This window comes from Podarcis raffonei, chromosome 5 (assembly GCF_027172205.1).
Source record: "Podarcis raffonei isolate rPodRaf1 chromosome 5, rPodRaf1.pri, whole genome shotgun sequence".
NCBI lineage: Eukaryota > Metazoa > Chordata > Lepidosauria > Squamata > Lacertidae > Podarcis > Podarcis raffonei.
The window spans coordinates 46,133,295-46,155,537 of NC_070606.1; the positions used below are offsets into that span (position 1 = coordinate 46,133,295).

The window sequence follows — 22,243 nt, forward strand, 5'->3', positions numbered from 1 at the left end:
CTTGAGTTCCTCTCCCTCACAATTATGGAGGAACACTCGCCCTGTGATGGGAGCATTATTATCACAGTGAGTTCTCCTGTTTCCATTTCTCTTCACTGGCCACCACTGACAACAGCAAGGTGGCATCATCACAGGGCAAATACGTTTCCAACCACAAGTGTGTTGCGCGTTTTTGTAAATTAAGGTCAAAGGCTATGGTTAAGGGACTTCCGGGTTAGCGCGATCGACTAATGGCGGATTCCCTCTGAGCTCCGGAGGGAATCGGCTCCGCAGGATCGGGTCTTGCCGCTGCGGCAAAGCGGGGACCCTTAAAAATCACAGGCGGTGAAGCCTGTGAGCGTGGTGACTCGGCCGGCACCATTTGCGCCCCCCCCAAGCTGCGAAGGAGCCTTTTTAAAGGCTCCGGAACAGGGAAGGGATGAGCGGCGCGGTGCTGAGAATAGACTGCTTCTTCTGCGGAGTGAAGCCGCATTGCCATTGTCGGAGAGCGCTGACTTCTTCTTGTGAGCAATCGGACTGTAAAGTAACAACCCGTGAGTAATACGGAAATTGGATCTTTAAAGAATTCTTATGAATTAAGCACGATCGGGGAAGGCTTAAACAGGAAGTCCGCCTCCCCGTCTTGTAAATAATTTAAAGTAAAGGACCTGCTAACTAGGGTCGAGAGAACTCTCTTTTTTTTGGTTAAGGATTTTAATTTCACGGTTTGGCAGTATAAGAAATCTTATTGGAAGATAAAGAACAAATTTTGGGAGCTGAAGTGTCACCCCCCCGGACCCGGGAGCGCCCCGCGAGAGAGCCTGTTGATGAGGTATTGAAGAGTTTGACAGCTGTCAAATTAGCTGTCAAGACGGAAAAAGAGAACTTTGTTTTTCTTGTTTCTGCTGGTTACAATTTGGAAATACTTGATACAATTTGAAAATAAGGAAGAGCTGATACAAACTAACTTGACTTTTGGATTTGAGCTGAAAGGAATATTAAGGAACCAAAATCCCTCTAGAGGGGGTTTTGGGACATTACAAGACTGGCTGGAGGAGGGAAAATCCAGATGGAATTGGACAGAGCATTTGTTCTCTTGGGAAAGATACAAGGCCAACTTGATGTTTTGGCTACAAGTGTTACAACTCTGGACTTAACAGTAAACAACATCATTGAGTTTGATAAGGATTTGAATCAGGAAGCCTATTCAACTGGGCAAACAGAGAATCTCGAGAGCTTTGAGAATTTGGAGAAGGAGACAGATGTTGTTTTTGAAGAAAAAGAAGGAGCTGTAATACTGCAGGTCTCAAAGGAGAGCTTGAGGCCTGACATGATGACAACAAAGGAAGATAAAAATTTGATCTGGAAAGTCTGGCCTGAATTGGAGACTGAAAAATGGAAAGATCTTCTTATGTGGAGATCTGAAGACCCAAGGATTATAAATTTGATTGTGGAAGTCGGAGCTTTTGGGACATTTGGTTTTGAAAGGAGTAAGAAACAAGATTTGGAGTACCCCATAGGCTCCACTTTTAAGTATGGAGGCCTGGCTGGAAGAAACATGGATCCTGTTGAACCGGAGCCTCTCCAAGATTTGGTGTTCAAAATTAAGGACCATCAAAAAGACCGGCAGAGAGGAACTGAGAGAGAATTAAGAGCCTCGGATATGAGATCTCCAGGCTGATAGTAGATTGAGACTGATGGATATTTGTTGGGGACTGAAACCGGGAAAGGGGGGGTGGAGTTTGGGAATCCAAAGGGGACATAATTATAATTTGTTCTGTTTTTATTCTGTTTTGTTATTGGTATGAAAATTGGGAAATTCGTGGAAGGGAATATTGGTCGATCTTAGAAAAATGTTTTAAGAATGAGTATTGATGTATAAGTATTGATGTTTAAGTTTGGATAAGGCAAAATTGGTTTTTAAAATGAACTAAATTAAATGAAAATAAGGTTAGCAAAAATAAATTGAGGAAATGGATTAAAGAGAAAAGGTAAAATAATAATATGTTAAAATAAATTATTAAGTTAAGGTTGAGAAATAAGTAATAAGGATTTGCTCAGCTAACAATTTAAATTGGAATACAAGAAGGAGAGGTGTGAGGAGGTCAGAGAAATAAGGTAAAAGAAAATAAGTAATGGAAATTTTATGTGTTTTTATTTTTGTATGTTGGTTATTTTTTGTTTATTTTATTTTTTGTTTTATCATTGAAAATGTTAATAAACATTTATTAAAAAAAACAACAACAAAGGCTATGGTTAAGGATATTTTATTTATTTATACATTTATATGCCACCCTTCAATACAAGTGTTCTCAAGGCAGCTCAGAACAATACAGGTCAACAACAATAATAAATTCAGCAACAGCAAAATAATACAAAAATTGAAGGAAATTAAGGTCAGCAGATAAAAGTAGCAACAATAGAGGCCTTTCCAAATGAACACTTGAAACCTTGGGGAAATTAAGAGGTATGTGCTTGGCAAGCCACCTTCGAGGAGGCAACAGGCTCCACCTTTTGTGCTACATTATTTGCTAAAGAACTGTCACAGCTCACATGTGATATGGACTGCTGCTATAAAGATCAACAAGTATGGCACATGGGCCCCCACAAAACCACTGTCTTTGCATGCCGTCTTCCGTCCATATATTGGCATTTTTAGGGATCATAAAACCCATTCGGAAGTTTTAGAATCTTGTCAGTTGTTAACATATAAAATTGATGAGCTACCTCCCTGCCCACTTCTTAACTCTGCCCCTCAGTTTGTGAAATGCATTTACTCCTAAGCTTTATGGAGCAAAAGGTTCCAAAGTAAATGAGAGAGCTGTGCATTATTCTTACAGCTGAATATATTTACTCTCCTCCAAATAATCAACACCACCAAAGTAACAAGGACTTTTTAAAACGTTTATTTCCAACAACAAAAAAGGCCCAGGAAAGACAGAGACCCACTTGCAATTTCTAATATAAGAAACCTCCCTCCGATTTGTGTCACATGCTGATCAATACAAACAAATGTGGTTATGCAGTGTGATGCTTGCAATAAACATATCCCTTTGAACTATAAAATACCTCCAATGCTTTCATATATGCCCCAACGTCAAGTTTTAAGCCATCTGTTTCTTTATAATAACGCCTGGAAATGAAAAGGTTAAAATTAGATTCAAATATTTTTAGATCTTAAGACCATACAAATAGCTTCGCTGGATCAAACCAAAGTCCCATCTAGACCAGCATCCTGTTCCCTATAAGGAAGCCTGCAAGAAACACATTTGCACAGTGGCACCCTCCCCACGTGTGCTCCTCAGCACCTGGCATTCAGAAGCTTACCGCTTCCAATACTGGAGACAATACACAGACATCCTGACCAAGAGTCCCTGATAACTTCACCTTCCATGAACTAATTTGGTGTGTTCGCTATGGTTGCTTTTGACAAAAATGTGAGAGAATCGGGAGGCCTGGTCTCTTGTCCAGTTGAGGCCTATGACATTATTATTATTATTATTATTATTATTATTATTATTATTATTACTACTACTACTACTAATACTACTACTACTAAATGGGTGTATATGCCACCAAGATGGTGGCAATAAGCCAGAACTCCCTTCTGTACATACACACCTTAAACACTCTTTCTTCTTCCATTGTAAGTGAAGAATCTCACTGACTAGCCAAACCAGAAAACACAAGATTAAGTGGTCTGGGGGTTTGCCACCCAAGCTGACCAATTATTTTAACCATGTTTCTTTAGAAATGCTGAGGTAGAACTTACTCCAAATAAACTATGCTCAGGAATGAAGCCAGGGCCTTTCTTTTAGTGAATATTCAGAATCTTATTTAGCATATTTCTTTTCAAGAAATAGTAAAAGAGACAATCAGGATAAGGCAAGTGTTTTCTTTCAAGTCCCAAGACAGATAGGTAGAGAGCAGAAATGTATAGGATGAGCAGTCAGATAAGATTTTATGCTTTATCCTTCTGCCATTTTCGATTATTCAGCATAGCCTCTCTTTAAAATGACCACTTGACCTTTGCTAGAACAGCCATTAACCTTCTATAGTCTAGCGTAAACAGCTTAATTTTCTGACAGTGGCATGACAGAAGAAATTACAAAGCCAATTCCCACTCTCAGCCCAAAACAGATGCTAAATGTAAATCACTCCAGTTTCACAAGGAGAGCATTCTGCTCCAGTAAGTCTAATGCTCTGGGTTTCTAAGTGAGCACACCAAAACTTTAGCTGAAAGAATGTTAGTTTCTTTCTTCAAAATAATTTTTAAGGAATGAACTCTATACTTTTCTGTTTTATATATATATATAGAGAGAGAGAGAGAGAGAGAGAGAGAATTACTACAGAAATACCACATGAAAACAAATAACTGCTGCTAGAAGCACTGCTGCTGCAGCTAGATGCTACCACAGCTCAATTTTGAATCAAAGCAAATTTAATGTCACCTTCTCACACAAAGCAAAGTAATCTCCTTTATGGAAGATGTTACAAGCCTAAAGAGGAGGTTTGAATTACAAAGGTCTTGTACACTTCATATTTCTGCAACATTTACTTCACTCCAAGTAAGACTTGGTCTGCTTCCCCAACACACACACAAACACACTATCAGAGGAAGTCAACAATCACAGTAGACCCCTACTTAGCTCCATTGAACTACCTGCATGACTACTCTAAGAAAGCCTTACAGCTGTTTAGAAATAAATCAAAGCTGCCTCCTATGGGACAGCTCCAAGGAATAAAACAAAATGGATGCACTCCAATACTGTCCAGTGCATTAAAAGCTCCAACCATTGACCCATTTAGTAAACTGCACTGAATTCACTTGGGCTTTCTTCCAAGTAATCATGCTTAGGGAATCAAGGCGCACCACATTGAGATCAATGGGATACAAGGAGCTATCAGCCACATCAAAGCAGGTCCTCTCAGAAGAAAGACCTACCAAGTTCACTGGGAGTTATTCTCTAAAGAATCAAGGTTAGAGGCACAGTCTTAAAGCAGGGCTGCGGGATGCCCAGTGTGTACATGCTCCCAGCATGGCACTCAAGAACGTGGTGGTAGAGCAGCTTCAGGCGTGCTTGTATAAAACCGATTATCATTCTAGACCCATTTCAACGCAGTCTCAGCTTTTGTTGCTCTGGTTGATGACCTTTGTCAGGAAAAGGGCAGTGGGGAGGGCAAGCCTGTTGATTCACCTTGATCTCTCCATGGATTTGGACAGCATTGAACATGATACTGTCTGAGGGAGTTGGAGGCATGAGTTTAAAGTGGTTTTGCTCCTACCTTCAAGGACAATTTCAGAGAATAGCATAGGGTGATTGGTGCTCAGCTCCCATGGAAGCTTTATTGAGGGATCCCATGTTATTTAACTTCTATATGAGGCTGCTGTCATTAGGGGGTTTGGAGTTAGGTGTAATTAGTATGTTCATAGTGGGTTACATTTCTCATGAAGGAGGAGGAGGTGTGTTGTTTGTGGGGCTCCTGGAACCATCTTTGTCACTCAAGGCCCAGGTGGACTTGAGGATTAGGAACACCTCTACACAGCTTCAGCTATTTCTGGATAGGGATAGCCTGGCCATAGTTACTCATGCTCTGATAAATTCCAAACTGGATTACTGTAATGCAACCTACATGGGACTGCCCTTGAAGATGGACCAGAAATTGCAACTAGTGAAAAAAATGCTGCTGCAAAAATGTTGGTAAGGACAGCAGTCCACAAGCATATTACCCCTACTGGAAACAGTTACACTGGTTGAGAATTGCTTTTAGGGATCAGTACTTTTTTAGGATGGATATTAAGCAAAGCAACATATCAAAGAGATAGAGGGAGATAAAAGGCTGGGAATGGTGTTGAAGCCCAAGAGCCTGTAGCTTGTAAACATCCTAAATGGTGTGCAGCAAGTGTTAGGCAGCCTTAATAAAATTAGGCAGTGTTAGGTGCAAAACGGATTTCATGTTGTTCTAAAGGCTACTGAGACAGTTGCTGTTCTTCTGTGCTTTTAAAAATGGGAGCTGGGGGGGAAATACATGGTAGTCTTTGCAAACACACGTCTAATACGCAGCAATACCAGATAAAACCATGGGGAAAGCAGTTATTAAGAAGATAATGCAAAGAGCAGTGCAATAGTGGCAGAATTCTCCCTAATTCTGGGCTTCAAAAAAGAAGTCAAAATACAGCAAAAGAGGCTGGAAGGGGAAGCAAGCAGCACACATATATTTCTGGCATCCCCAATATTTCTGAGAACTATAAATAAATTGATTAACTTACCCTCTTCCTAGAGATAACAGAACTGGATTCTCCAAACCGATGAGCACTTGGAAGGCAGCATTAAGGTTTTTGTAAGAAAAGCTGTCTGCTGCATCACCAACCACCACACAGTTTGGGTTTGCTCTATCAATATCAGCAAACTCTGGGATAAGATCTAAGGGGCAAAAAAATCAAATTATTTCAGGAAGCCATATATTTGCTACCCTTTCTTCAACTTTTCATTGACTTATCACTGCTATTCTGACTATTCTTTAGGGGGGGGGAGAGGCTGAACTACTCTGTCTGATACACCAAAAGTGAATTCAAGGATCTACACACCGAGAACTACAATAATCAAAATGGCACAACCCAGCCACAAGAGGGAGGTATCAGCAGGCTTACAGGATTCCAAAGGTTGCAGAAGCAAAAAAATAATATTTAGGAAAAAACTATGATGGATGAAAACAACAACCAAACATACCAATGAGGAGTGAACTTAGGTCACACTCACACCATACGTATAAAGCACTACAACGCCACTTAAAAACAAAAACATGGCTTCCTCCCAAAGAATTGTGGGAGTTGTAGTTTTTTAAGGGTGCCGAGAGTTGGTCTCAGAGTGGCTTCACAATTAATCAGTCTTCACATGGAATTCTGGAAACTGTAGCTCTGTGAGGTGAAAAGGGGCTTCCTAACAACTCTCAGCACCCTTAACAAACTACAGAATTCTTTGACTGTTCAATGTGGTATTAATACACATTGTGTGAATGTGGCTGACTGACTGTTGAGGGGAAATAATGAAAAACAGGGTGGAGAGAATGGTATGGAACATCCTGGAAGACAGCATGACTGATCACCTTCCTGAACTAAAGCACTCCACATGGCAATTCCACTTCTGTGTGTGCGCACGCCATAAAACACAATGGAAGAACACTGGAAAGGAACTTGAAAAATCCAAGCAATCAAAACTTATAAATCAACAGCAGCTTGCCATCCACAGCCAATCTTTCTGGATTTTGCTAGTGTGTATTCTGCAGGTGGCGCTGTGGGTTAAACCACAGAGCCTAGGGCTTGCTCATCAGAAGGTCGGCGGTTCGAATCCCTGCAACGGGGTGAGCTCCCGTTGCTCGGTCCCTGCTCCTGCCAACCTAGCAGTTTGAAAGCACAAAGTGCAAGTAGATAAATAGGTACCACTCCAGCGGGAAGCTAAACGGTGTTTCCGTGCGCTGCTCTGGTTTGCCAGAAGGGGCTTAGTCATGCTGGCCACGTGACCCGGAAGCTGTACGCCGGCTCCCTTGGCCAATAAAGCGAGATGAGCGCCGCAGCCCCAGAGTTGTCCGCGACTGGACCTAATGGTCAGGGGTCCCTTTACCTTTATTCTGCATTACATGCAGCTAAATTCTGAAACATCAAACTCAAAATGTTCCCTTTTGATGTTACCTAACTGGCACATCTTTGTTGCGATACCAGTGTAAAATTATGCTTTATTCCAGTGAAACGCATCCTCATTCTGAGCACTTCTTTGCTAGCAGTGCAAGACCTAAGGTCAGGTCACAAGCCGCAGCACATCTCAGAATGCAGACACTTGATTGCTGGAGAACCAAGCAAGTGCATCTATGAGATGGCAAGCAGATAATCGTCATTTGGAATGAACTTGACACCCCAAAGTTGCAGCTCAGCATTTTTGTTATGTTTTTGGATGAAACTGAAGAACAAAAGTGTACATCAGCTGTATTTCCAAAAGTGACTCTTTTGAATTACAAGGCAAATTGGCATATCTGAAACAGTGGTCTTGATGGTGAAGAAGAAGAATTCAAATTTTAAAAATGATGCTCAAATTAGAACTACTGTTGCATCAAGCCCTAGTCCTTATTTCACAAGGTCTCATTGTTTGTTCTGCCTATTTTGTGGAAAAACAAACAAAAACTCTGGAGAAATTTCATAGGTTGAGGGTCTGCATTACATTAATAAACGTATCAGTTGGCAGATCAGACTTTTTACCTCTTCAAACCCTTTTTTCTCCTCTGTAGTAACATGGCCTTTCTAGGACACCTTAGCGCCAAGAGCCCTGCACTGCTGCAAACATGAATGAGCTTTTCTAAAACATGGAACTTTTTAAAAAGCAGGGCTGTTAGCCCATTAGAAGAGCCCACTTGTGCTTGCAGAAGTACAGAACTCTTTGCACAAACGCTTACATCCTGACACCATGTCCTAGAAAGACCAATGTTATCCACCATGCACTGCATGGTCGCATGGTCTTCTAGGAAATACTAGAAATATGTGAGCTTTTGTGCTAAGGGCTTCATGCTGTTTAATAAAGTAAACCCTTTATTTTTATAAATACCATATTAGGTTAAGGTCTAGTTAACTACAATAACAATTTTTCCATTTTTTGTAACGTTCTGTTTTGTTTTCAACATGGGTACTATTTATTGTTTCTTCTTCTTTTGTATCTTATCAAAGAAAAAGTACAAGTAAACCTTTCTGCTGTCCCCCACAAAATTTGTTAGAGGTTCCCCATCCCATCTCTCCAAAGGCCACTTTACTTCATCTCCACCCTCTTCAAGCTGCCCCAAAACACATGGGATCAAAAGGTTCAGCACAACACTAAATGAAATACATTTTACTGGAAAATACAATATGCCCAATATGTTTGGACATAGCAAGTAGATAAGCAGCTTTTCACCGAGGCAGTCATTACAAGACAACATGTTTGGAATGAATCCCTGCAGAGATTATGATAAAACAGAACAGATAACAACTTTCTCATTAACCGTTTCCTCATTTTAGGTTGTGGTTACACAGAAAGGGACATAATTGCATCCTCCAATATTTATTCCCCTCCCCTTTCAGTATCATTTTGAGGCTCTGCCTTTTTTATTCCCTCACCTTTCGTTTCCTCAATTAATGCTGCCGCCCCTTCTTTCCCTGTCTGATCTTGAGGGCAACCTCTTCCTTCATCTCTCTCCTGCAACCTGCACTTTCACCCTGGCACCTCTTCATCCACAATTCCCAAACACTGTTCTCTCAAGGAGCACATGGGCATAAGATCTTGAGAAGTCTAGTCAGAAAGAGAGTCAAACATTACTGCACTTATTATTAGGTTGAGGGGTTGCTCTCCAGTGAAATCCCATGAGCACCCTGGTCGATCCAGATGTTAAGACAACCCGATTTTTGTAACGTAAGGGACTAAGGCCATGCGCATCAAATAGAACCATGTTGTTGTTTAATCTCCTGAGCCAGATCAATCAAGTTTTTTATTTCCAGCTGCATAGACCAGATACAGCCATCTGCTGGAGGGGCCAGCTGAGGCCCTCAGACCTCAACTTTAGTGATTTTATCACAGGAAAAGGAAGGGTAATCCTAGTCCATGGCTAGACATGGAAGCTGGTTTCATGAGAATAGCTAGGAAAATCAGGACCACAAAGAAGACAAGAAAGGACAAGATCTAGGACCCATGACCCAAGCCAGGTCTTGAAACAACAGGGCAAACAGCCAAGAGGCAGGCATGGCCAGGATGAGGAACTGTGGACAGGTACTGGGCTCATGTAAAAAAGCACATAATGAGTAACAAGGCAAGGGTGTGCTAAAGATAAAATGAGAGACTAAGAGATTCAGGGGGAAAGAGCTCTCTGTGAAGAACAGCTGTTACACTGTCCTATTAACCATTAACCAGCCTGCCAATAGTCTTCCTAGTGAGGATGGGGCACTAAAATAAGACTGGGGCCAGTGAGGCCAAAGCAGATAAATTAGTCTCTGCTGTGCTTCCTTCCAAATGCAGCAGAAAGTGACTTGACGTCCTCAGGAACCTCTGGTACTGATGTGGAAAATGCACTTAGGTGATACACAGGGCACACTGTGTTAGATCTCGAAGCTGAAAGTCAGAACACGGAAGCATCATCCTATGATGGTAAGCAAAAAGACCAGCTCCCTAGATATTCAGCTTGCCAGGTCCATGTGGAAGCAGCTTGATAGCAAAACAAGAATATATGCTATTGTGATGTTATAGAAAGCAAAAACGATGTTTTCTAATTTCAAGATAAATTGTATGTTCTGTAAATTTTACCTCAATGGTTCTCCTTCCCTGTCATTCCTGGTTCAGGAAGGTGGTTAGATAACGTGCAGAAGAAAAGTAACTACTAATGCTGCTCATCAAACACTTGTACAAGACTAGTGCAAGACTTCACACAGTCCAATAATAATTAGGCATTATAGGAGCTGTCATGTTTCTGCAAGAGTTTGCGAACACTCTTGTTGAAGCACATTTTGGGGCTGAGTTTTCATTTCCTGTGAAACGCCCTAATACAAAGTGTAAAACACCACTACCCTAATCAGAAGAGGCATTATGCACAAAGGAGTGGAGCTCCTGGATCTAACCCATAGACCTGAAAACATGTATGCCTTGAAATGTCTTCATTCCCACTGCAAAAATAAGACTGCACCACATTTAAAGTGCCCACCTCCACTGTAATTAACAGCAAGCGTGTACAAAGCATTAAACACTAACAGACCATCATGTACAAGCAGGTGTGGCCTCAGGTTGCGTTCCTTCAGGATTCGGCATGCTGCTGGTGCTGGAGCAGTGACTTCATCCACCCCAATGTCAAAGCCCAGATGCTGCAACTTTCCTACAAACTTGTCTCGCGTAGCTTGAGTTTCATTGGTGCAGAACCGCAGCTTAAGACCAGATGTCTTGATCCTGACAGAGCAAAACGGCGAGACATTAAATCAATCAGCTACAGAATTCAGAATTTAAATAGATGAGAAGATGAGAAGAATGTATTACAAACTCCTATGTAAAGAGTCAGATAATTATGTTGTATGCATTCATTACTATATATATATATATATTTTAATTGGAGCACCAAACAGTATCCATCTAAATCTTGGTGATGCAACTTTCTGGCTCCATCTATAGATTATATAGGGCGGGATACAACCCACTGGGGATTATTTGCAAGTAAACATAAACTCAAACATAAACTTGTGCTATAAGAACTTCAGAGTTGGCAAGCGCCTCAAAATGACACTTGAATACCATTTTGACTGTGAAAATAAAGGCATTTCAAACAAAGTATGGGAACCCGTGTAGGACCAAAAGAAAATTTAGTTGAGAATGTTTTAAAATATAGCTATATGGTACATGACACCGGGGGGGGGGGGGTTTAAAATGATTTATGCAGAGAAGGATGAATGTTGGAGATATAAACATCGTTTCTTATTCAGCGGAAGTGCCCAGTTATTAAGAATGGTTAATAATTTTTGTATACAAATATTAATAAAGGTTAAGGAGAGAACAGGTATAAAAATTTCATTGGACCATATGAGTGACATTAGTATTCCAGCATTTTGGGGGGGGGGGGAGAGATGCAGAGGTAACAAAACCATTGGTTTGGTAAATGTAGGAATAAATGTTGAGCTTTTTTTTTAACATTAGTAAAGATTCCCTTAAAGGGTTAAATTAATGAATAGTTAGGTTCAATTTCATAAAAGATGAAACAATAATGGGTTACCTAAACCTACCAGGACTGCAGGAAGCCATCACAGAGTGGTGGAGCTACACTGCACACACAACCCAATTGTTCACACTGGCCAGGGCAGAAAAAGCAGGGCAAGAAATCCTGTTGTTTTTTATGCCACATCACAGGCTGATGCAGCAAACAAGCCTGGATTACACTTCCACTTATCCACAGTTTGAGGGGTTCATTAAGGAGCTCTGCAGTGGCAGAACTGAGCAAAGCTAGATGGAAGAATATATCTGCCTCATTCAACAGCAGATCAGGGGGTGGGTTGCTCTGCCCAGTATACAATTATTTGTTGATGAGATTGAAGAATGATTGGTATATTTACTTATATATGTTCATATTAGGTTTGTAAAGGATGTGGAATTTGTATGCTGAAGCATGTATATAATGGTATTAAATAATAATAAAATAAGAGAGTGTGGAGATAAGACGATTTTTCAAAAAGGTCAAAATCCATACCTTTTGTATTAAGTATAACATATTAGGTAAATTCAAGCAAAATATATCTATCAGAAGCAATTCTGAAAAATGTGGTCCCATGGCAGGAGCGGGGGGGGGGGGAGGGGGCACGACACACACATCTTTTGACCATTTAAAATGTCCAAAGATATCGTCTCCAGAATCATTCTTTTGGCATTATTTGTCTTTCCTAATCATAGGTATGTGAATTATCAATTACACTTAGTGGTTAATTGCCCTTCATAAAGATAGCTTTTCCATTTTAAATTAGGCAGTTAATATATTGTAACTAATAGCATCCACTTGTACATTATAAATATATCTTCATTGATTGCAGCAACGAATGTGAGAATCACTCATGAGCTAATGAAGCAATTGAGGTAAAGAAGTGCAGCGTGTACCGAGGGAATAATTACTGTTAATGAATTATGATGTGACCTTCTCAGAACAATGAACAATTGGTGTGACAGTTAGATGACAGTACTTCACATCTGTTATTCCAAATATAGTTTACACTGGAGTATAAAAACAAAATAATAATAATATATTTTAAATGCAGCAAAGGTGTTCAGAGTTAATTCTAGGATTCTAACAATCTAGCTTAAAGAAGAACTTGTTTTACCACATATATGAAATAATAACTGTAGGCCATGATTAACTCAAACAGATATTAGGTACTGCTGGCCACTTGAAATATCAATGAATTTAAGGCCAATACACTATATCAATATATGAAGGCAGCGAAGAGAGTTACAATCAATGCAGCAATGCCTTACTTGAGATCATAAGTGTAGGGGCAATTCCAGGTGGAAGGTTTGCCAAGTGTCAGGTGTGCTGAACCATAATCAAACAACATGGAGCCTTTGGCGATCTCTTCACTATGAAATAACAGAACTGGTAAAGAAGGCTCAACAACTACTGGAAACGGAATAACAATGGCTGGGTCAAACCTGCACTCAGGCGAGTATCTCCTCTTTGGTGTATTTTCGTTTTCATTTCATTTGGATGCTACCATCCATGACTTAGGAACAGCCCTAAAAGTCCTCCCTAAACATTTATCTGAATTAAGAGAAGGAAAAACGGTTGTAATACAGTGGTGCCTCGCAAGACGAAAAACGCGCAAGACGAAAGGGTTTTTCGGTTTTTGTGTTGCTCTGCAAGACGATCTCCCCTATGGGCTTGCTTCGCAAGACGAAAACGTCTTGCGAGTTTGTTCCCTTTTTTCTTAAAGCCGCTTGAAGAGGTGTGGTTGCGACGGACCGTGCTTCACAAGACGAAAAACATTGCAAGACGAAAAGACTCACGGAACAAATTAATTTCGTCTTGCAAGGCACCACTGTACAGACATTCAGAATGCATGGAGCTGAACTAGGCCCGCTGACAACTCGTTTTGCAGGAAAGTGCACCAACTTTTTAAAAAATCTCTGACACTACCAACATTTTGAGAACATACTCTTCTGACAAGTACAACCACAGAACTGAAAAGAAAAGCATTGCAGAAAGGTATGTTGCATTGCACACACCCGTATGACAGAAATGAAGATAAAGAAGTTCCATTGCATCAGGCTTTCTAGGACTGCCAAGCCACTTGGTATCTTGACTCTGAGAACCAAACTATGGGAGCTGTAATTTATGTGTCAAGGTTTAAGTAAGAACCATAGGGGTATCTGGGACCACAGAATGAGGGGAGGGGAAGGGGTTAAATTACCCTGAAGCTGTTTTTTCACACTGGGAAGTTTCAGGACTGAGCTTTGGCACTGAAAACAGAATGCAAGACTAAATCCTGCTAAGCCCTGGCTCACATAAAGTCTGTTAGGTAGGCAGCACTGCCAATATTCTTACTGGCACTTGTATGTTTAAGACTGGAAGTTAACCTCTTTTTGTCAACCTGTATTAAAGAGGTGAGGAACCCCTGGTCCATGGGTTAATCTTGGCCCGGCAGGGGGTCCAATTTGGGCTCTGAAGAAATCCCCCCCCCCACATACACTCACCAGCTGATGTCACTGGTAATGTCAGCTGATAAGTTGGAGAAATAGGGCTTAACCCCGCATTGGCTGCATGCCCTGTTCCCAGCAGGAAACAAGATCACAGAGCTATGGCAGCAGGATTTAATCCCCACTCATCAACAGATGAGCAGAGATTAAAGCCCTTTGCAAAAGCACTGTTTGAAGCAGCTAAATATTGCAAAGTGGTATTAATTTACAATGAATCAATCATTTCTACTACATACTGTGTCCCAGTTTATTGCAATATTTGCTTTATTGCACTGGTCTGGAACCGAACCCATAATATCTCTGAGGCTGGCCAGTACTCATTATAAACTGAAGTCAAATATAAGGGGGGGGGGAATGTATTAAGTCCTAGATTTGCAAGTGAATTCACCTTAGCGGTTAAGTTAGAATCTTCACTTTGTTTTTCCTTTTTCTAGAAGGCGCAGCAGCAATTTAGAAAATAATGATGCTCTGACAGGATCCCCAGATTTCTCTCCTCTCTCCCACTCCCAACTTGAGTCATAACCTGTATGTCATCTAAAAGCAGGGAGGGGTGGGGGAAGAGGGTTTCTATTTTACATACCCATAGGCTGACCCAAAAATATGTTGGCAAGGGCAGTTGGCTAAGACTGTACAAGGTCACTCAGGATGTCCAATAATTGTCCTAACACTTTACCTGTTATGGCACAATAATGAGAGTTTTTTTTCATTATTTTCGGGTGAATGAACCTGGCAGATGCTGACAGCCAGCAGATGTGTAAAGTTCGAGGTGATTTGTAAGGGACCAGCTCATCTGACGCACAGTAATTGCATTGTGGGACATTGTCACTCAGAGTCTTGTCCTGTTCTGTCAGAATGAGGTAAAGGTCAGTTCAAAGAACTGGCATAGCATAAGGGACAGCTCCTCACTGAAATTAAAAATATTTTCATATATCTCCTCATACCACACCCATAACATGAAGAAACTCAGGGATGTATCCACAATTATGATGGAAAGGGTGAACTGGGGAACTAGAAAAATTGTTATTGTTGTATATATAAGCAGAGATATACAAGTTGTTTCAAATTCCCACTTGTAGATATGGTGCTTCATCATTTACTATTTTTCTTGGCATAGAAATTCCCTTCACAGTGGCACCTCTGGTTACGAACTTAATCCGTTCCGGAAGTCCGTTTGTAACCCGAAACCACTCATAACATGAGGCGCGCTTTCGCTAATGGGGCTCCTGCTGCTTCCCAGCTGCCGGTGCGCACCTTCCGCTCACATCCCGGGGCAAAGTTTGCAACAAGGGGCATCTACTTCCGGGTTAGCGGAGCTCATAACCCACAGCATTCACAAGGAGGGTGGTACGTAACACAGGGTTCCACAGTATTTCACAGTCTCCGACACTAGGCAAGTCAGAATTACAGCAGGCACTTTCAGATTATTTTCTAGGCCCAGATAATTCTCACTGCCTAAGCTTACTTCTGTTTCCGTTGCCTGTTAGCTTCCACTTATGATACTGCCTCATATACTTCACTAGCCCGCAGTGCAATGAAAATATTGACAAAGGTTCAGATTTTAAAAGGAGTGCTATTTAAGACCCAGAAATCTATGGGAGACATACAACAAGTTCAAAGTTTGGTTGACAGTTGATATTATGATTATAAACATTATCCTGTTCCAGATATAAGCATCAGGCTATGCTTCTGTTTCACATGCTCCCCATTCCCTCATGTCTTCCAATTTTCTCTCTTGTTCCCTTGTTCATGACAAACCATTGTTTCCTCTTAACCAAAACAGGAAACCCACTTTAAACTATGGTTTTTAATTCCACACAGGTGGTAAAATATGTTTAGCTGAAATGACATTTTGCCTGATTTGGAGGTTTTGTCGAGCCGTGGTTTGCAATGAACCAGGAAATTGGAGAGAATCTGAGTGTTTAAGAGGAGGAAGGAGCCCAAAACACAACTCTAACAGCCATTTGTGTCTGAACTAGTTAATTTTCAGCATTATGTATTCTGTGCATTTCGGTGTAATGAGACTTCCACACTTGTTAAATAAGAATTTCAGGTTTGTTGGGGTGTGTGTGTGTGTGTGTGTGTGTGTGAGAGAGAGAGAGAGAGAGAGAGAGAGAGAGAGAGAGAGAGAGAGAGAGATTAGTTTTCTTATGTCACAGTGAACCTCTACACAAAGTGTACTAAGGCTGAAATTCGAGTCTGGCAACAAGCAGTGTTAAACCAGAAGCACCTGTCAATCATGTGTTGCTCACTTATGGAAACCCCCTTCTATCAAGATAGAGACTCTGCAAGATTCTTCAGGCTAAGCATTCCCTTGCCAGAGCAACAGAACAGTTTTACTTCATGGGAACTTACTGCAAATTCATCAACATTATTTATATCCCTGGGTCTTCAAGTAATCATTAATGATGCCATTAACAGAATGCAAGTGGGCTCCCAGTCTGTTACCAGCTACTAAGGAAACTTCAGCAGGTCCAGCACCCCCCATCCCATCATAGACTGAAGTCATCAAAATCTATCTATCAAATTATGATAAGCAAAGCCACAATTCTAGGCAAACGAGGAAATACTAGCACAAAGAATATTGGAATGTTTCTGTACATTATCAACACTCCTGCTTCTACCAACAACACAAGGAAGTCTTCTGTTATTTACTGAGCTACACCAAAAAATGACACTAATGTAATTGCTTTGATCTTTAATATCTCTCTTTAAAAGGACTTCGGCATCCACCTACTTTCAAGGTCCTTTTCCATATTATCTCAACCCTGGTAACCTTAAATTACAAAGTTTTATTTCCTTTTTATGCTCTCTTGCCTTTGCTCAAAACTTTCATCTATTAAGTTCTCGCTTACGTTCAGAGGCGATGCCCTCCTTTCCTTTCATCTACTTTGTGGTCTTTCCTTAGGCACCTTCTCATTTACCAATATTTTTAAAGAAAAGGAAGGCCAAAAAGGAGCAGGAAAGATAGTTGGTAGATATATAACAGAAACTTGCAGCAAAAAAAAAAAGGTGAGTTGTGTCAAGCTCATGTACAGCAAGAAGGCAAGAGGGTCAGTATTACTATGTGAGGCAGAAAACTGGGCCACCCTAGAGAGTGATTTTTAATGAGTATGGTTGTATCACAGAACTGCAAAAGGATGCCAGTTAACAGAATACAGCTCTCAGAAAGAAGCAAAACCACACACCCAGCAAGCAATGAATAATTAGATAGCAACACAGATAGTTGGGGCACTGGGGCAGACTAGAGCTACGTTATCCAACAGAAATTCAATACCAGCGTCGTGAACATTATAGGTCTTCAAAGCTAAAGGAGCAAGTTCATCGGCTGCACCTAAAAGGCAAAAGAGGTTCAGCAAAGGTTGGAGCAACAGAAGGGCAACTGAGATGATACCTAACTCCATAACAAGAAAATTAGACAAGAAACAAGTAGCAAGCTAGAATCTTGATCCTTTTATTTTGCTTGTTTGTTTGGTTTTTTGCTTATCTACACAGATTGATACCTAAATATTTGGGGTTCCTGGGAACCAAAAATAATATACCCTGCATAAATTAACTATAGCCACTGGCAGCAGCCAGAGTTTGAAGCTACATCAAAAGCTAGCAGGCATGCAACTGGTGACAATAGAAAAAAACACATTGTTCGGCTTTAGTAAGGATGCATGGCTCTGTCCAACAGCATTGGGCCCTCAATCCTATTATTCTAATTCAAAGCCTAAAACTAGTAGCCTTGGGGTTCTATCATCTATTAACGCAAGTGACTGATTAAATGTTCACCAATTATCCCTCTGATCTTTGAGCCTGATAGCACAGTAATTGAGATCTGATTGCAAGTTGAAATTGCATGAAAAAGGTTCATCTGTACAGGCATTGAGAGCTTTTCCTTCCTTGATTATCCCAAAGACACCTATGAACCTTTGCAGTTCAGCTATTAATTAATTAGCTGTACAGTCCTGGAAATAAATTTATTTGCCATTACTACTATACTGAGCTGCTTTAATCACAACATTTTTATGGGCAATATAATCCAGTAATCATATTACACTGGCCTTTGTTTCATACTGATGGATAGTTAACGGTTTGCCTTTGAAGTCACTAATTATCATCTATAAAAGCCAATCAAGCCAATCAAATCCAATACAACACTTCCACTGTGAAATCATTATTATACTTCGCATATAAAGAACATCTGTTGGTAAACAATTAACTTGAGACTAACAGAAAGGAAGCAATTCTTTGCTTCATTTTAATAAAGCCTTACAACTGGAATTAAAGTGGATAGCTCAGTCAGCTTCATACCTTTTTTAAAAGCTGCAAAGTTACCATGATTCTGCAAACACTCTCTCTCTCTCTCTCTCTCTCTCTCTCTCTCTCTATATATATATATAGACAGTATGGTATTTTGTGTCCATTTCTTTTGGGATCATAATATTGCAAGGATGGTTTTATCCTCTAGTATACATTTTTTAAAGGTCTTATAGGGGAAACAGAACTATGAACTACTGCCTGTTTTAACATATGATTTACTAATTGGGGCTAGCAAAAAACTGCTTTATTAACAGTAGCATGTCTCCCCAAATAACTTTGGTACTGTCATTATGTGGCAGCAAACTGCTTTGACCTTACTTGGGGATTCATGCTACAAGAGCACAGATCCTCTGGTTAGAAGAAAATGTTGGGGCAATGCAGGGGTCTGTAAATTGAATAAAAAGGCACTGGAATGGAAATGTAGCATTTTGAATTCTCAGCTTTGTCAGTGATCAGAAATATCATGGTGGTATAATGTCTCTGAACGAGTCGTGTGTAGTCGGCCTTCTCTTGCCCTAGTTTGAAACATGAAAATGGAAAGACATAGTGTATTGGAGCTACATTGGTTACGCAAATGGAAAAGCAAGCTGGTATATGTTGATGCATTTATGTTTTTAGTACCTTTTTGTATGGAAGAGTCTCCTTGCATACAACTCGTAATCAGTGATTATTGTTATAAAAACATTGTTCCCTAACTTAGGGGGATAAGATATATGGGATGGAAAGAGAAGGTAAAAAGATGGGATCATATAGCTACTGTGCCTTGTCTAAGAACTGTTGCATTTATTGAGCGTGTGTCAGAATACATCAAATTAAAATAATGTTAAGATTTAAAATATACAATAACATTAAAGTACTCGTCCTCAATATACAAAAAGCAAAGTGTAGCTCCTAAAAAAAAAAAAGCAGCTTGATGTGTCAGCATCACCAATCACTGCCACTCATAGAAACTAGCAGATGCCACTGCAAATGTCTATTTCACATGCACCTCAAGCAGGGTCTTTGTAGACCAGCTTGCAGGATCATCTGTACTGGCTCCCTGCAACCCGCCCCTACATACTGAATTGTTTTACAATTCCAATTCTGCTAGGTTCCCTGGCAATCCTGCCCTTGTCAGACTCTGCAGGTATCTTATTCTAACAGGACTGTCCAGCTGCTCCACCGCCTCATGATGCCCAAGATTTCCGTTCCTCTTTTAAAGAGCGCTGTTGAAAGTTGTGCTAACAGATGCCCTATAGTGGCCAAACAACAGGATGTTGTAAATGTCCAACCGCTGTGGGCTTTTCAGATGTATATGCTAATGGATATGCTATCAGCATACAGCTGTAAATGCAAATAACAGGTCTCAGGCGGAGCATGTTTTATTGCTTCTTTAACCACCTTCTGCATTGTAACTGGCCAACTCCTCACTGGTTGCAACATGAAAAGCAAATCACTTGCCTCATGTTGATGCTGTATAAACCAATCAGGGCAATAATAGCACAGAAGAGAGGAGATGCTATGGCTGATTTGATAAGGGCTTTTAACTAAGATTCTTACTTGTGTCCTTGCCTATTAAAACAATAAAAGTAATTGCTAGCAAGGGCAGAGGATATATGCCCGTGGTCACACTTCATATTAAGTTATAAAAAGTACACAAAGGCTTGCATACTCAACAGATGTTTTGACAAAGTGACAAAACAAGAGTGACTATTTTGGAATGCAACGAGCTATTCTTTGATGACATGTAATCCACTTAACCAAATAAGCTGATGGCCAGCTATAAAAATTATAACATATTAGCACTCGCCCACAGTGTGTTAACCTTTGCAAGCTATATATAAATCAAACCCTAACATGAAATTTCACTCAGCAATTGAAATTTGATTACTCTGGATCATTCTGACAACTGCATGCATCCTGGCAACCATAATTACACTGTGAGAAACAATCCAAGTTATTAGATAAAAGAGCTTTTCTGCAATAAGGATAATGAGGCAAATTCTGTTCTTGGCTGATCAAACGTAAAGAGAAATGTTGCTGTTCAACTTCCAGTTTGGTTTTTCTTTTCCAGCACATGCAATCCTCCATAATTATATATCGGCCTAAACATCCCAAAAAGTTAAGTTCCAGAGGATGCATTCTATGCCCATTTCCCTGGAAGGAAGTCTCACCGAACTCATGGAGACATGTATATGGTTATAGTGTTAGATTGTCCCTCGCCATTTCAAAGCAAACACAGAAACTAAGAAAGGATGGGCTGTTTTTAATGCTTCCATCTTATTTTCATAATTAAAGAATTGGCATTTTCTTTATGATGGACTTTAGGCAATAGACCAAGCTCTGCTAATTACACATTTCAATTAGTTGTAAGGGAAAGGCTGTTGTTGAAGCAGAAAGAAAAATCTCTCACATGAACTTATACACAAGCACACACACTAACCACACTCCTGAAGCTATAATATTAAGGTTTATAATTTCACAGGCTAGAATAAGTTGTCTGAAACAAATACAGCCACAACGGTGCATGGGAAATTGCAAAGAAGTAGGAAGACTTTCTGTCTTCCAGTGTTGAAATAAAATTCAACTTCCAGTCCAGTTAGCTTTTGTATTAGAATGTACGGGGTTCGGGGTAACCATTTTATCCTTCACCTTAGGCAGCAAAATGTCATAACCCAACCCTGCCCATCCAAGCCTCTTTCCGAAATTTATTTCAATGACTCTCTTACCATTCTCCTATTATAAAGACATGTGACTTCAACCATTTTCTATCTCATAGGCTAATTGGGAAAGCATGCTCAGGAGAAATTTGCAGTATAGTGACAGGCTACAAGTATGTGGAAGCAATGTGAACAGGCATTATATATATATAACCCAACACTGGCTCCCAGCCACAGAAGATGCAACACTTATTTTCAGCCTGAGCAAATTTCACTCGCTCTTCTGCTACCGCGGACCTAGCCCAAATGTATTTGACTGTTTGGACTAAACATCCTGGGGACCATCATTAGTTAGCATGTCAAGGCACACTTTGAAGATTCAGTATGGTCTCCCACTCTCCCTTGGGTCAAATAAGCATTGAAGCCAAATTAACTGTTGAAACATACTAATCCCTAATGAACGACTTGGACTCAGAGGCTTCCAGCAATTCAAACAGAACGCCAGCATCGCCCATTTTGCCTGCAGCCTCTAGTTTTGCTGCCATATCAACCAACATATTTCTGATGTTAAATTACAGCTTAAGTTGTCTGCACAGATTACAGCTCGTAAGAGCTGTAGCATGCACGGCAATGAACAATATGGTTACTATTTTGTAGTCCGACTGAAAAACCTCAACAGACACCGAAGCCTAATAGAGACAACTGAGGTTCCAAGGACAGCACAGACAACTCTTTGGTTTAAACAATTTGTAATATTCATCCAATTGCGAAGCAGAGAATTAATGTATAGTTCAATGCCTCAATTATGTGAAATAAAGGGCAAAGTCTCCAAGTAAGTATCCACTGTTATTTATGACAGCCTCAATAGATTTTGGTTCTCAGCAAAAGAATACAGCACATTTTCCATAACCAAAAAAGCTGTAGATAAACAGTCAGACTATGCAAAATGAGACTGCCAACCTTTTCAGCTGCTACAAACATGGGCAACAAAACACATGAGGGGGTGCAGGAAGCAAGAACGAAGGCACTAACTCCACCCACCCAGTTGCCACTTTTATTGCCTTCCTACTCCTGGAAGGCAGCTGTGTGAAG

At 40.4% G+C, this 22,243-nt stretch overlaps 1 protein-coding gene across 2 annotated transcripts in view; it reads right to left on the minus strand.

The window, feature by feature from the left end:
• The window catches only part of LHPP (phospholysine phosphohistidine inorganic pyrophosphate phosphatase), a 115,503-nt gene that overhangs the window by 90,038 nt on the left and 3,222 nt on the right, over positions 1-22,243 (minus strand). For both annotated transcript variants that reach the window (XM_053388953.1, XM_053388954.1), the window contains exons 2-4: positions 10,741-10,928; positions 6,251-6,404; positions 3,049-3,112 (exon numbers count right to left, since the gene is read on the minus strand). In XM_053388953.1, the coding sequence (XP_053244928.1) occupies positions 3,049-3,112; positions 6,251-6,404; positions 10,741-10,928 (406 nt within the window). The remainder of the gene's footprint in view (positions 1-3,048; positions 3,113-6,250; positions 6,405-10,740; positions 10,929-22,243) is intronic.